The 15,321-nt window shown below is 31.0% G+C and overlaps 1 protein-coding gene across 2 annotated transcripts in view; it reads right to left on the bottom strand.

Annotated features, from left to right (window-relative positions):
• Positions 1–15,321, bottom strand: part of LOC143246454 (histone deacetylase 5-like) — a 116,083-nt gene that overhangs the window by 29,489 nt on the left and 71,273 nt on the right. For both annotated transcript variants that reach the window (XM_076493182.1, XM_076493183.1), the window contains 10 exons: positions 11,258–11,435; positions 10,586–10,727; positions 8,163–8,397; positions 6,901–7,035; positions 6,119–6,252; positions 4,794–4,843; positions 3,438–3,505; positions 2,167–2,321; positions 1,232–1,287; positions 625–712 (listed from right to left, as the gene is read on the bottom strand). In XM_076493182.1, the coding sequence (XP_076349297.1) occupies positions 625–712; positions 1,232–1,287; positions 2,167–2,321; positions 3,438–3,505; positions 4,794–4,843; positions 6,119–6,252; positions 6,901–7,035; positions 8,163–8,397; positions 10,586–10,727; positions 11,258–11,435 (1,241 nt within the window). The remainder of the gene's footprint in view (positions 1–624; positions 713–1,231; positions 1,288–2,166; positions 2,322–3,437; positions 3,506–4,793; positions 4,844–6,118; positions 6,253–6,900; positions 7,036–8,162; positions 8,398–10,585; positions 10,728–11,257; positions 11,436–15,321) is intronic.

Raw genomic sequence — 15,321 nt, 5'->3', positions numbered from 1 at the left:
AACATTTGAAATTTATGAAAAGCATTTATAGTAAAATGCTTTACATTTAATGTATTACAAGAGACAAAACTATATGAAAAGGGCAGAATTTGCAGTTGTTTAGAGAACTGGTTCCTAACCTTTTTCTAACTGAGAACAAGCTACTTCTGAATACAAACGTTCATGGACTGCTTCATACAACATAAACCTTTTAAAGTGCTCTTGAATTACATTGCAAAGCAAAATACTTCAGAAGATCTCTTAAGCATTTTTGTCTCTCAAACTGGCTGAAATTGCCCCGTGAACTGGTACTGGTCCACAAAACAGTGGTTGGGAACCAAAAACCTCCACTAACCTTCATGCTATAAAGTGTTTTTATATTCTAGTGACAGAGTTTAAAGTACAGTAATCATGGTACACTTAAATTTCAACCATAAAACTCACAATACAAGAATTAATTTACTCCATATTTCTATGATCAGCATGATACTCAAAACTAAGTAGTATGTGACCAAACTATGACTTAGATTTTTCTGTATGATAATTCAAGTAGATAAGTCTTGAGTGAATATATCATGTGAAGTGTACAATTAAAGGATACAACTTAAGAATTAGAAATGTTAAGATATGAAAGCTGATTGTTACCCAGTCAACTATCAAAATCTTCTCTAGTTTCAGCTTCTGTTGCAGCTGCCTAGCAGCAATAGCCAGTGAATTAAAATAACAAAAACCCCTACAACAAAAAAAAATAAGAATTATATGACAAACAAACTATTAATTGCTTATAGTGATTTGCTCTAAATACTGGGTTTAAAATGATCCTTACTATTAAGAAGAGAGTTTAGCCGACTGTTATAATTAAAATCAATCAATCATAAATTTTGAAATGTAAATGTACGATTGCAATGTTGAAGATTGGCTACTTTTGTATGTTTGCAGTCTTCAAAATAAGACATTTATTGTAATTACCTATGACTGTAATAAATAAATAAATATTAGACAATACCTAACAGCCTAAATAAAATACTGTATCAAAAAATTATTTTTACTTTACTTTTACTCATATAACTTTACATTATGTATGTATTAAACTACCAAAAAGCACATTTTACTTTATCATTTCAATATGTTTTAAATAGTTCCTCAATAATATATTGTATTTTGAGTTAAGTGTCCATTTCAGAAAAATAATATCATATAGTACTGATATTATTACAATGTCAAGTATCAAGAACCGTGACCAACAACTCACATGGCCTGTTGAGATTCAGCATGGTGGCCTGGAGGCCGAACAACAGCAAAACCATTCTAGAATGAGAGGATAATCACATCAGAAGCAAGCGCCAATAAAAATTTAACAGAATAAGCACCTGTAGTACTTAGTCACAAACTAACAGAATAAGCACCTGTAGTACTTAGTCACAAATTAACAGAATAAGCACCTGTAGTACTTAGTCACAAATTAACAGAATAAGCACCTGTAGTATTTAGTCACAAATTAACAGAATAAGCACCTGTAGTACTTAGTCACAAATTAACAGAATAAGCACCTGTAGTACTTAGTCACAAATTAACAGAATAAGCACCTGTAGTATTTAGTCACAAATTAACAGAATAAGCACCTGTAGTACTTCGTCACAAATTAACAGAATAAGCACCTGTAGTATTTAGTCACAAATTAACAGAATAAGCACCTGTAGTACTTCGTCACAAATTAACAGAATAAGCACCTGTAGTACTTCATCACAAATTAACAGAATAAGCACCTGTAGTATTTAGTCACAAATTAACAGAATAAGCACCTGTAGTACTTAGTCACAAATTAACAGAATAAGCACCTGTAGTACTTAGTCACAAATTAACAGAATAAGCACCTGTAGTATTTAGTCACAAATTAACAGAATAAGCACCTGTAGTACTTCGTCACAAATTAACAGAATAAGCACCTGTAGTATTTAGTCACAAATTAACAGAATAAGCACTTGTAGTACTTAGTCACAAATTTTATTTGGGAAGTTTTAAAAAAAATATGAATGAAGGGATTTAATGATCTTATAAATGAAAAACAAAGGGGAAAATTATGTTATAAAACCAGCCTCTGCTGCTACTTGATAACTAACTTACTTATCATAGTACTGAGAGGAAAATCATTTTTTTTTTCTTGCAAAGCAATATTCCAAGTTTTACCTTCACTTCCCCTGTCGCAACCTTAAAAGATAGTTCTGTTACACATCCTGCAGCCATCCATGCAGCATCTGCTGTGTGAAGTTCATTCCACACAGTATCGAAGTCTACTCCTATACCTCCACATGGAAGTTTCACAAAATTTTTAAGTGGAAGATCTGAAATAACATTTCCGAGCTAATATGTGAGAAAAAGACCACATAAATTGTTTTTTTTAAAACAAAGTAACAACATTTGTAGCAACCCATATGCAATGAAGTCTTAACATCTAACAAACTACTAATTACCATACAGCACTCCAGAGGATTAAGACAGGTAGAAAAAACTGATGTAACAAGCAAAACCAAATAAAACTTTCTCTATGAAGAAATTAACTTGCTTTGGCTTAGCAGTCAATAAAAAAAATTTTTAACTATTGTACATTGCAATGAAATCCACAACTGAAAATCTATTATTTTTAAGTCAATTTTCATAAAATTTAATCTTTTAATGTTCTAATTAGAAACATCTTTGGTATGTACTATATTACGTTTTGTGTTATTTCTGTAGCATGGTTTGTTCATGGAAGCTATCTACATCTTCTTGGGATGTTTACTGTTGGATTACTCTGAGAGCATCATATGGAGCAGAGATACATCAGAATCTTATGATCCAATTTCCTGATTGGTCAGTTAGAAAGAGGAGGTAAATGTAAATGTACTTTTGTCATTTTATAAAACATTTGTTTCTGACTTGAAAGGCTCAAGATATATCACTATTTCTGTATGTTTTGGTGTTTATCATGGTGCCTATATATTGTACATCTATGTTTTAGTACTATGTACATCTGTTTTAGTACTATGTACATCTGTTTTAGTACTATGTACATCTGTTTTAGTACTATGTACATCTGTTTTAGTACTTCTACATTACTTATCTTTTATTTTAAATAAAGCCTATTTTATTTCATTCTAATTCAACTATTAACGATCAGAAAATTTGTATTTTCTTCTTATGTTTCACTTATAAATAATATTTATTTTTGTTCTATTTACCATTACAGCCTGTCTCTTTCCTTCCATAATTGACAAATTACCACATCTGTCTTTTCACACACTAGGTCATATAATTTCCAACCATTATTATGATGAAGTAAATGAGTGCTAGAGATATACTTTAGTTATCACATTAGTACCAGTTAAACAAACTTGAAGCCATACTATGTTGCAACTAATTATGCACAAGATATCACAAGTAAAGCCTCTTTGAACTAACTGACAAACTATGCTACTCACCTAACTTACTTAGATCCAGCTTTAGTCTGTTTAATGAATTTGTACCAAACAAAATGGAGTAAGCTTCGCTGAAATAAAATGAATAAATAAGAGGCTATCATTCACATTTACTTATGTTAAATGTGCAAGACTGAAAAGCATTGTATACATGTGAACAGATGGAAATTGAATGGATAAATCTAAAGGTTCTATTTAAAAAAACATACAACAGTTGTTAAGCGAGATGTTACTCTAGTTTACTTTAGGCATGGGGAAATTACCTGTTTGTTCTTTGTTAACTGTGACCTTTATTTCGAAATGGTAATTCTGAGTCTTAAAAATTAAGTCCACATTTTTTGAAATTTATAACAACAAAATACATATATATTAATTCACTTCAAGGCAGCAAAGTCCATATTAGTAAACTGGAAAAATAAAGACTAATTTTTTTTTTACAAGAATGAGATTCTCATTTAGTCATAAAAAACTTTGATATCTGATTCAAGCTAGTTTTTTTTTGTAAAAGTAATATTCAAACAAGTTTCTGTATTGCAGTAGACTTCTGTTTGGATTTTGTTTTTTTGATATATTAAGTACAAAACTGAAGGCTGCAGATTGGCCATTCAGAACACCTACATAAATAAAGCACATCATTATAAAGGGCTAGTTATAGACATGACCAGATTAAGTAATTGATGGCCTAGGGTAAATTGCACAAGAGGGCCCTTAGAACTGAGCTTCATAAACAAATCAAATACAAAATTATCTGTTAACTACACTTTAAGAAATACACAAACAATTGTTAGACTGTATCTAAAACACTAATTCTAATATCTAAAATAAATATAAAGCAAAGAAGCAGTTATTTCCTGTTAAATGGCTGAGAAAATATTTCTGAGAGACCAAATTAAAAGACCATATTAATGAAAAATACAAAACAATAAGTATGTATGAAATAACTTAAATCACTGTTGTTATAGTGACAACTAGATGTCTCTTTCAAAAAGAAGACATCCAATTTGACTTTTGATGGTAGCCTCTTCAATCTATTCCAAATACTTGAACTCAAGGTCTGTAATACTAAAAAACCTGGTTTCAATACCTGTGGTGCTCACAATACAGATAACTCATTGTGTAGCTTTTGCTATTGGACAACAACAAAAATACAGTAAATTTTGTTCTTAAAATATTATTAAATAAGTTCCTGAGATACATTTAAAAAACATTTGGATTATTACAACTTTAAAAGTATACTTTCAGAAACGTATGTTACTTTTATTCATAAAAAATGCTGTTTCTTGCATTTTGCTAAATCAATTGTGGATTTTCTTTTTTCAGAACAAATTAATTTTTATAAAATTGTTTAATATTTTTTACCTGTGACAGGACTGTATTTCACTAAGGCTGGCTTTCCTTGCCTTCACTTTCTGAAATTTGTAAATTGAAATATTTAATGAAACATAATTACTAACCCCATAGCATCTAAAAAAAAAAAAAAGAGTGTATCCTGTACAACATATGAAATAAAATATTTATATAGTTGTAGCTTAATTTTTGTTTATGCAAAAAATTTCATGTGCTTATACAATTCTATGATGAAAACTTACCAATGAATTACATTTCATATAAGATATTAAGAAAACTAAAATTCAATACATACAAGTATAAAGATGTACATTTCAATTAATGAATAAGCCAGTAATTATAATATTTCAACTAATATTCAATGCATTTATTAATAAAAGGCTGTTACTTAATCTATATATATGATAAATAAGGTGCAAAAAAGCCTGATAGATAAAAAACATGATTAAATATACTTTCTTAAATGTTCACATGTAAGAAAATTATAGAAGAGTATACTTTTTCAGATCTTTTTTCAGTATAAACTTTATTTCTTAAGTATTTATTTTATACAAGTATACAAATGGACGTATATAAAATAATATATAATCATAAGCTAACCACACTATACCTTCGATATATAAAGCTTACAATGGCTTTTGCCAATACAAGGACTAATCAGGTTGGCTGGGGTATGACAGACAATAGTAGCAGCTCAGACTTTATCCATATTGTCATTTACATGAACAACACTGTTACAGCATGAACCAGGTAAAGTAAGTGAAGTGTAACTATTATGCGTTACACTTAAGTCATTTAAAAATCACAATTATGGTAAGTATAATTAACACATGATTATTTATTTTATATTAACATTAAATATTTATTTTTTATTATTTTTAATGTGAACTATCATTCAAATGAAGTGGTGAATCAACAATATAATCTCCTTGTAGCTTCAAACGTTTTACATAGTGTAGACCATTCAACAAACTTATACTATACTTATAAATTACTACTAAAGATTAAGATACAAAACAAAACTTAAGTCTCACACAGTGACTGTGCACATTATGAAAATTTTCCATAAAAACTGACAAAAACTTTAATATTAATAAAGCAGCTGAGGAAAGGATAACACTCAGTATAATGGGAGTTGGAGTTTCTTAATATCAGTAACAATCTGTATGAGAATAAAATCTGTAGCAATTTTATCAAAATATTTTGAACGTTTTCTTATGACAGATGACCAAATCTTCTGCTAAAAACCAAACACCTTATCAAAAAGTATGTTTTAAAAGGTAATTTTATCAAAAACATTAAAACTCCTTGTATTTTATAAATCAGTGTAAAGCTACCTCACACCGTGCCACAAGACCCGTCTCATGAAGTCGAGCCCAGACACTCTGTAGTCTTCCTCCATGTTCAGGGTGATGGGTGTTATCTCCACAGGTACACTGATGCTTTAACATCAAACTGTCATATACTAAACCTGGTTATCAAAAATAACATATCAATGCTTTGATTTAATATGATACACTAAACCAAAATACAAATACAAAAGGAAAAGATACACTCTTAATCAACTACGAGATCATTACAGACTACAATTAGGTAAAGAAAGAGAAAACATTAGAATTTCACTACCTAGCTTTATATGCTTCATGGACTGTAACAAGAGAAAATAAACAGAAATAAAAACATGCTTAAAAAGATAGAGTATATCTAAGGAATTTATTGCTGGATTATGAAAGATGTCTTAACATGCTCTTGCAGTTTTAAGTAAAATTTGGTAAATACTAACAACTGCTGGAGAACAGGGATACTGAAGAAGTTCTTATATAGTTTATTTAACCACTTTCATAGGCTTATTTATCTATTTATAAGTGATGAACTGATAAGTTTGTCCCATGGGTAATCAGAATAGATTAACAATGTTACAGATACAAGTGAATCTAAAAAATCACACATACGAAAAAAGCACACATACAACTATTAGGTTGTTTCTGTTGTGGATTACTACATTAGACATACTAATGTATGACAAGAAACCATAATCATCCTATTCAAAACAATCATAATAACCAACTTCTAATTATTCAGTCATTAACTATTTACATTCTTTGAAATTTAACCTTACCAGTAGTAAAAGCATGATGAGTGTACACAAACTTCTCCTGAATGTTTCCTGTGGGATTAAGGTTGACTAAAGGACTGGACAGGGCACGAGACAATGGACGAGTTACATGATGGTTATGAGAAGTAAAAGCTGAACCTTTAAATAATGAGAAGGCATAGCTTTAGAAAAGACTATAAGCAGTGAAGTAAAAGAAAAAACCTGTGACAAAGCTAAATTTAAAAATATACTAATTAATAACAAATATAAATTCTATACTTCTGTTTGAAAGCTATATAAATAAAACTCAATAACTGCATGTGTTCTTTAGACATTTCAACATTTCTGAATCAATCACTTCCAAACTTGACTCAGTGGTACAGGATGATATGACAAAAGTCGTGTGTGAGAGTTGGGGGGGATTTGACTCCCTGTGTAATTTCAAAACACTGATGTATCAGTGCAAATTTCCAGTAATACAGGATGGCATGGGGGGAGGAAGGGGCTTGACCCCCATCTAATTTCATATTGATAGAATCCTTGAAAACAGTATGTCATTATTTTCAGTATTGCCATTTTTATGCACTTTTAATGCACAATTTTTCCTATCCTTTGTTACAAACTAGTTTTTATTTCATCCATCCAATCAACAGACACATACTCTAGCTGATATTACTCATCCAAAACGTTCCAAGGTGGTGTAGAAAATTAATTAGAAATAATTTTATCCTCCTAAATAATAATTTAATAATATGTATCCCACATTTTACTACTTTACACGAACTTGTAAAACAATCAGCAAGTCAAAATCAACAAATTCATAAAACATATTTCATTGCAACACATTTCTAATGCAACTTATGCCATAAACAAAAAATATTTTGGTTTCTAATACACTGTGAGAGTACTTTCATAATCACCAAATATGAATCTTTATAATATTTATTAAGTCCAAGTGTGTGCATGTTTTTTTTTTAATGTATAAAGCATTGAAGATAATTAAGGAAATACAAGAGGGAGCAACTAAATGGTCAGTTTATCACTAATAAACTACTTTATCACAGAAAATTTTAAAAATATTAAAATGAGTTGTTCAATACATTGATGTTTTATATTTCATTTTCCAACATTAATGGAAAATCAATATAATAATATTTGCATTTGATATCCATTTTATTTGTTGTTTATTTTTGTTTTTAATTCCACACATGTTAACTTTTCTGTTGGCTGCATATCTTTATTCAATCATTTACCTATAAAGAAAAATATATATTTATGCAACATACCATTTAGCATTTCAAGATAATTTTTCTTAGTAACAGTGATATGTCCCATATCAGGTTTATCTCTGTCAACCTTAGATTTAGGTTCGCTCAAATCAATTGCTTCTATGGAAATAAAACTTTTTTTATCACAAGATGAATCTTTCATTTCTTGGGCTATGGCAGCTTCCGTTTCCTCCTCAACATTTTCCACCTGGTTTTTGCTGCTTGCACGAGTTAACACTGTTTGCCGGATGTGCTACAGAAAATACACGAGAATTTTAAGTAAAAACACAAAAATACAAGAGAAAGCAAGTGTATTGTGCCCAATATTTATCACAAACATATTAACTGTAACATTATTCAGAATCCATAAGAGAAATTGTGTGTATGTGTGTATTACCTTCTTAGGTAATGGTTTAATAAGCTTAAATCAGTGTATAGATGAGGGAATAAGAATCATCCTATAATAATCTGTAATTGTCAGCCAGCTGTAAAAAGTATTTTTGTGTTGTAGTAGTTATTATTTGTATTCTTAAATTTTTTTTCCAGTTTCATTTCATTCGCTAATACAAATTTGTTTACCATTTGTGAACGTGAATGAAACATCAATGTCTATAATGCTCTAACTGTTGTAATGTAAGTCTTTAATTGATTTCATAAGTGTATATAATCCTACACTGACAAATGATGCAAAAAATTAGACTTTTGCAATTCTTACAAAAGATGGCTGAAGTATAACTGACCTATGTGACAGAAGTTTCTCAATAAATCAAGGAAATCTTAACAAATATAGTGGAAACAAAGGCTATTATATTTTATGAAAACAATAAAAGGGTAAAAACAGAGAAAGATATTCTTCACACTGTTAATATACAAGCTTCTATGAAATAAAATTATAACTGCAGTTTACTTACCAGCTTGAGCTAAAAATAAAAACATCAATACTACTAGAAGATTTTACTAAGGTAAGTTTATATATCAAAATATTCATACTGTACTAGTGAGTAGTTAAATGACATTAGATTTCTACTAACATAATTAGTCAATAGTCCATAAAACAGGTGGCTCTTATGAACTGTATGCTAAGATAAAACTTAATCAGAAAGAAAAAAAGATAAGTAAACAAAGTTGTCTTACATTCAAGAAAGTTGCAGTGCATTCTTTATTTCACTGTGACTAGCTTCACCAATTTTCAAAAGAAACTTACAAAACATAACTGCACAGGACAAGTGCAAAGAGAAATCTAAACTTTGTTTGGAACTATATTCAAGTTTAAACTTTGCTATGACCTTCTAGAATGCCATGTCAACCATATCAGGGGACTAGTCCCCTTATTCTATCTAAAAAGGTACATTCAATATAGTGTTAAAAGTTAACTAAAAAACAGATTTAATGTATTATCCACATACAAAAATAGGTATATGTATGCTAGCTGTGATCAGGAACAACAGTTCAAAAGGAGGATTATCATTATTTACGTAGTGAAATGACATATCTAAAATTATTAACAATTTACTAAGCTTAAATATTAAAACATTCAATATGTACTAATGAGCAACTGAGTAAAGTTAACTATCTACCTATATAGTCGAACCTGTTATAGATGTTTTACTTTAGATAAAAAATATACCTAATTCCTTTATAACAGATACAAACCATAAAAAAATGGTTTTTAAATAAAATTGTACATATTTCAAACGTTTATTTAATGTATTTATAAGCTCTCTGTTTCTTTCTGCAAATGATTTATCCACTGAACCTTAATTTACAATCTTTTATATCAGTTTTTTTTAACACCTTGCTGCATTGAGAATATGAAATTTAACTGAAAACCTTTTGAATAAATATAACCAGAAGTTTAATATCATAAATATGCCCTTGTTTCTAGTACACTGCAATGGAAGTCTACAGTTACATATCCTTGTATTTCCTTCAATAACTCTGCAAAGTCATGTCACTATGTTAAATAAAACTGAAAAAGTACTCAGTTCATCATGAGTTCAAAGTTAATTTCAATTAATAGCTAAATATATGAATTAAAACAAAATCACAAAAGCAGGTAAAATGGTAAAAACATTCTGTATCAAATATTCAAGCTTCCTTAGACTTTAATAAGACAAACATACACTGATTAATGCATGAAAATATGACATGTAAGCTAAATTAGATTCTGATATACCTAAACAGTCATGTAAGTGTCAATGTTATCTATTAAAAATTAAACTTAATAAGGCATAAATAAAAATATTAAACTACAAAAACTATAAAAGAGAAAAATGATCATATTTCATTTCTCATAAATGTCAGATACATTAGGTTCTGAAATACCTAAACAGCTATGTAAATTACTTCTTTTTCTCATATCTTTACATAAATTTGATTCTATTTGAAATAATATTCAGCTTGTAATTACAGTGAACAACCTTATAGTATTTCTGACTTACCTGCCTTAAGAGATTGTGTTGTTGGTCTCTTAAGAAAGATTCACCTTGAGAGGTAGACAAGACCATTCCCTGTGGCTGTAATAGGGGGTGACCAAGTGGTAATGGGGCTGATTGTGTCCTGCCTAAAGGACGACTGCTATTCCTAGAGAAAGTCAAGAAATCACAAATGTTCACAATTTCCAGGTTAGAAAAAAACAACAAAAACACCTGTTAATATGATTTACATGTAACTGTCACACAGTATATACAGATTCATTGCTAAATAGTAAAAATTTCTAAGATTCATAAGTGTAATACGTGATATATAAAAATATATCTTGAAACAGACAAAATGAATACTACAGATATTACTCAATAAATCAAGGAAACATGAACAGAAATTGTTACATGATATTAAAAAATAAAATCTTTGTGTTAAATGTTGTGTTAAATCTCTAATATACCAAATGTTTTGCAATAATAATAATATAATAATCAAAACCAAAAGACATCCCTCACAATGTTAATAATTATGAACTTCCTTGAAATAAAACTACAACTATAGCCCACATCCATATGAGCTGAAATCAAATAAACACCATCATTTGTACTTTTTATTAGAATGTTTTTACCAAGACAAGCTTAAATATTAAAACATTCAAGATGTACTAATGAGTAAAGTTAACTATCTACCTGTATAGTCGAGCCTGTGCTTCCTCAGCCTTTGTAATTCCACCAGTACAATAACAAGCTCTGGAAACAACATCACCGACTGAAAAATCTGGTCTGGACGATGACGCTTGTTCTAAAGCTTTCATCTGATGCTGTATGTAGGCAGGGTTGGTAGGTGATGCAAATTCTCCATCTGTGACTGGAGCACAACGGATAAAAAAAACAAACAATAAATAACTTTTTAAAGAGCAAAATATTTAGTAAAATATTTACTTGCCTTTATGTAAACATAATTAAAAAGCTTAAAAAATAAGTTCTCCTCTTCAGAAGTTGAATATATAATTGTGAGGGCTGTGCATTATCAATAATAAACAAATTTATGTATCAACAGCTGGTTGAAGTTTTTATGTTGTTAAATAGCAAAACATATTACCTCAGTATTTAGTATTCCCTTATTTAATAACAGCACATCACTTTTAATCATAGAAACCTAGACTGTAAAAAACCTCAAATGTTTGAGGAGCCAAATGATCAAAGACCATCTTCAATATTGTCTATTAAAAATTAAACTTAGTGCATAAATAAAAATATTAAACTACAAAAACTATGAGAGAAAAAGCAATCATTATTTAATTTCTGGTAACATTACGTAATGAGAAAAGTTGATATTTGTATAACAGTTTTACAGAGAAAAATTCAATATAAAAACCAACCAGAGAATATCCTAGAGAGATTAAGATAAAATTACAAATATTCCAGGTTTAAAGAATTTAAGTTATGAAAAGCAAATTGAACAACAACAATATATTCCTTTTAGAATCTAAAGAAATTGGAAAAATACATATATTATTCAGTTTCTTAAAATTCTGGGATTTAGGCAAAGTCCTTGAGGAAATGCATATTTCTGGATAGATAACACTACATGGAGTGTGACATCCAATGAAAGGGAATCCACAGGATGCAGTTCTTCATCCAGAATGTAAAGGGGGTAGAGGCAAATAAGTCCCAAATGTTGCATAGATGAATGGAATTCAATCACAGCCATTTGAGCACCTATATACAAGTGATCAATGAACCAATATGTGTAGTGTGGTTAGGGTTCATTCAGACTGTACACTGTGTGTTTGCCTTGACTCTACTGGGCAGACTGGCTACAGAAGGAGGACACATGAGCTATATGAGGGGTGACCCATATTACACATGTTGAGCCCAACCAGTGACAAATTCTCCTTGCCTCATCACCATAGGAGCTAGGAACTAGGGTGATGAAGAACAAGTAAACAGCAAGAGTCTCTTCTGCTTCACCTGATGACAGGTTGGAAAATTTGCATTATGGAGACCTAGAGACGTACTAAGATCCACATTCATCTGCCTGCTGAAAAAGTCTTTTACTAGAGACATTACAATGGTGAACTACAAAATTCAATTTTTAAAAGCTAGCAAGTGCAAGCCAAAGAAGTGACCATTCACTTCCCTGGTGCCATCTTTGCCCATAGTAGTCCATGAAATATTACAAGCTGAATCAGGCAATTTCGTAATTATTGTATACTACAGGTATACCTCTAGTGGTCTCATACAACACACCATCTTGACAGTGGACACTGGTAGAACCAGGGTAGATGATATGAGCACTTTCCATTGCTCTTAGCCTGATGTAGATTTTGAGAAATAAGCATATCCTAGCAGAATCCTATTAGATGGAAAGGGAGAGAATGAGAAACATACTTACTCATCTAAAAGACAGTAGACAGATTGAAGAATGGGGACTCTGGGAGGGTCAACATCCTGTGGGAGGCAAAAGAGCTTTGTGATGAAGACAATGACTGACAAAAATGTGAAGAGTCATCTTCATGCTAACCCAGAGAATCTAGCTCAAGAACCAACAAAAATGTGAGACACGTAACAAATCCAATGCAATGAGATTTCAAATAGCCTATGAGCATGGTCAATATCAAACTGTGGTGAAGAAATGTCAGCCAAAGGGAGGAGAGGAGGAAGCCTAGTTTGCATGGGGAATCCCACAACACACTGTAAAATGGCTGTAACATCCTCAATAATTAAGAATTCTCCAGGAGTCATAGCAGAAACTGGTCTTGTAACTGTATCTTCACTACCTTCATTGGACTAAACAGAAGTCATCATCATTTGATAATTTTTGAATAATTGAATGGTTTTGAAGAAAAAGCTAATGTAAAATGAAAATTAGTTTCATTCATCATCACAAATCTCATTAAATCGAACACATGAGAAAAATCAACATGTCCATTCAATATAATCTTGAAGAAAAGAATGAAGTTTCCTTGAGTGCAAGTGTTTAGGAGAATTACAGTGCATGGAGGTTGTGTTATCTGCCTATTGATGGAGGGCTAGTTTTGCATGATGACATCATTATGCATCAACATAGTTCACATTAAAGACAAATTAGGGTGAGAGTTAGCTCAGTTATTGGCATGCAAATTTCTTAGGCAGATATGGAAGAAATATTGCTGTTCTATACAAGAAAATGAGGTATTGTCTTGTAAATTTCAACTTTCTACTTTCATATATTATACAGGACTTATTTTTCATAAACATGGCCTACTAATCATATATGTTTTTACTTTTCCAGAAAAACTAATTATGACTTGTTTTATGTGGTTGCCCCTCCCCCAATTGTCACCACTACACTGAACTAAAAAGTTGCATTGAAAAAACTAAAAGTATCATTCAATTAATATTTTAGTCATATTATCAAGATTATAGGTATGATAACTACACTTTGAGTAAAAAGAGTAACCTGTATAACATCCTGTTTTACATAGGTGACACATGTCTTAGCAAACAACTTTATTTAATAAAATGCTGATAATATAACCCAGAAATAAAACTTCAGGAGATATCATGAGCCAAATAATTATGTTGATTTATGCAAAGAACTAACCATCAGCCAGGTGTTTATACAATTTAATTTGATCCATCTGTTAAACCTGTTGTACATTCTCCTAGAAAAGTAAACATTCCCACAATGAGAATGATTTGCGAAATGTACTTATCATTTCTCATGTGTTACCTTTTACTCAATTTTGTGTTGTTCTCTATATGCACAAGATTTTGCTCACAACTAGCACTGAGAATCTCGCCTAAACTCACATTTCCATGTGCTGTTGGCAAGTTGCTTTCATACACCATTAAGAGGAGGATGTAAAAATACAATGTGAAATGTGACAACTTAAAACTGTGCAATGAGTGACCACATATCCCTGTTTTTAAAGGGAAGCCAACCTGGTTTGATTCAACTAAGACCAGAGAAATGGACAGCAATCCCAACACTGCTTTACTCATGACTATACATAAGTAAGCATGGTATGGATGGGGCCTTGTTTAGCATATAATATACCATGAGGAAACCTCCAATGGTGTTGTGGAATACCCCATCTCATCATGAGCATTACATACCAAGGCAGTTATATAATGCAAACTTAAACTTATGTATACTCTGGCAGGTGCTGCATACCACTGTGTGGAATCATGAGATGTAGAATATGACCCCTGTAACGGTAAGACTGATAGAAAAAAAAACCTACCCAGTTAAAGTCAGTAAGGTGTATGGAGAATGGGGACAGGAGAAAGTTGATATCCAAATAAAGAAGAAAATGTTCAACAAAAATGTGTGTGTGTGGGGGTAGTAGTCCACATACCAGCCTGGGCAATCTTATCCAAGATCTGGCAGAAGTGTGAACCTTCAGATAGAAATTCCAAGGGAAAAAAAATATGGGAGCAGAAACCTCAAAATGGGACAGTGCAGACTAAATAACAGTAAACTGCACAGACAGGACAGAAGAGATGATCAGCAGTGGTTGAAAGTGATAAGTTTTGGTTACACAACCAAATAAAAATTCATAAAAAAGGAGACAGAAGGCCAGGAAGGTGGAAAAAGCCTGATACAGAGACCAAAACTGAATATGTATGATTGTCACTGATAGACAAGAGAGTCCAAAACATCTCATAAGGGACTGGTCAAAAACCATGCATGAAGATCAAGGGAAAACACCAGAGAAAGAAATAAGGTTGAAGGAGTAGGGAGTGTGACAGAAGGAAGTAGAAGA

This window comes from Tachypleus tridentatus, chromosome 3 (genome assembly GCF_004210375.1).
Source record: "Tachypleus tridentatus isolate NWPU-2018 chromosome 3, ASM421037v1, whole genome shotgun sequence".
Lineage (NCBI taxonomy): Eukaryota > Metazoa > Arthropoda > Merostomata > Xiphosura > Limulidae > Tachypleus > Tachypleus tridentatus.
Note: the sequence above shows the minus strand (reverse complement) of the source record. Positions and strands in the feature narration are given on the sequence as shown.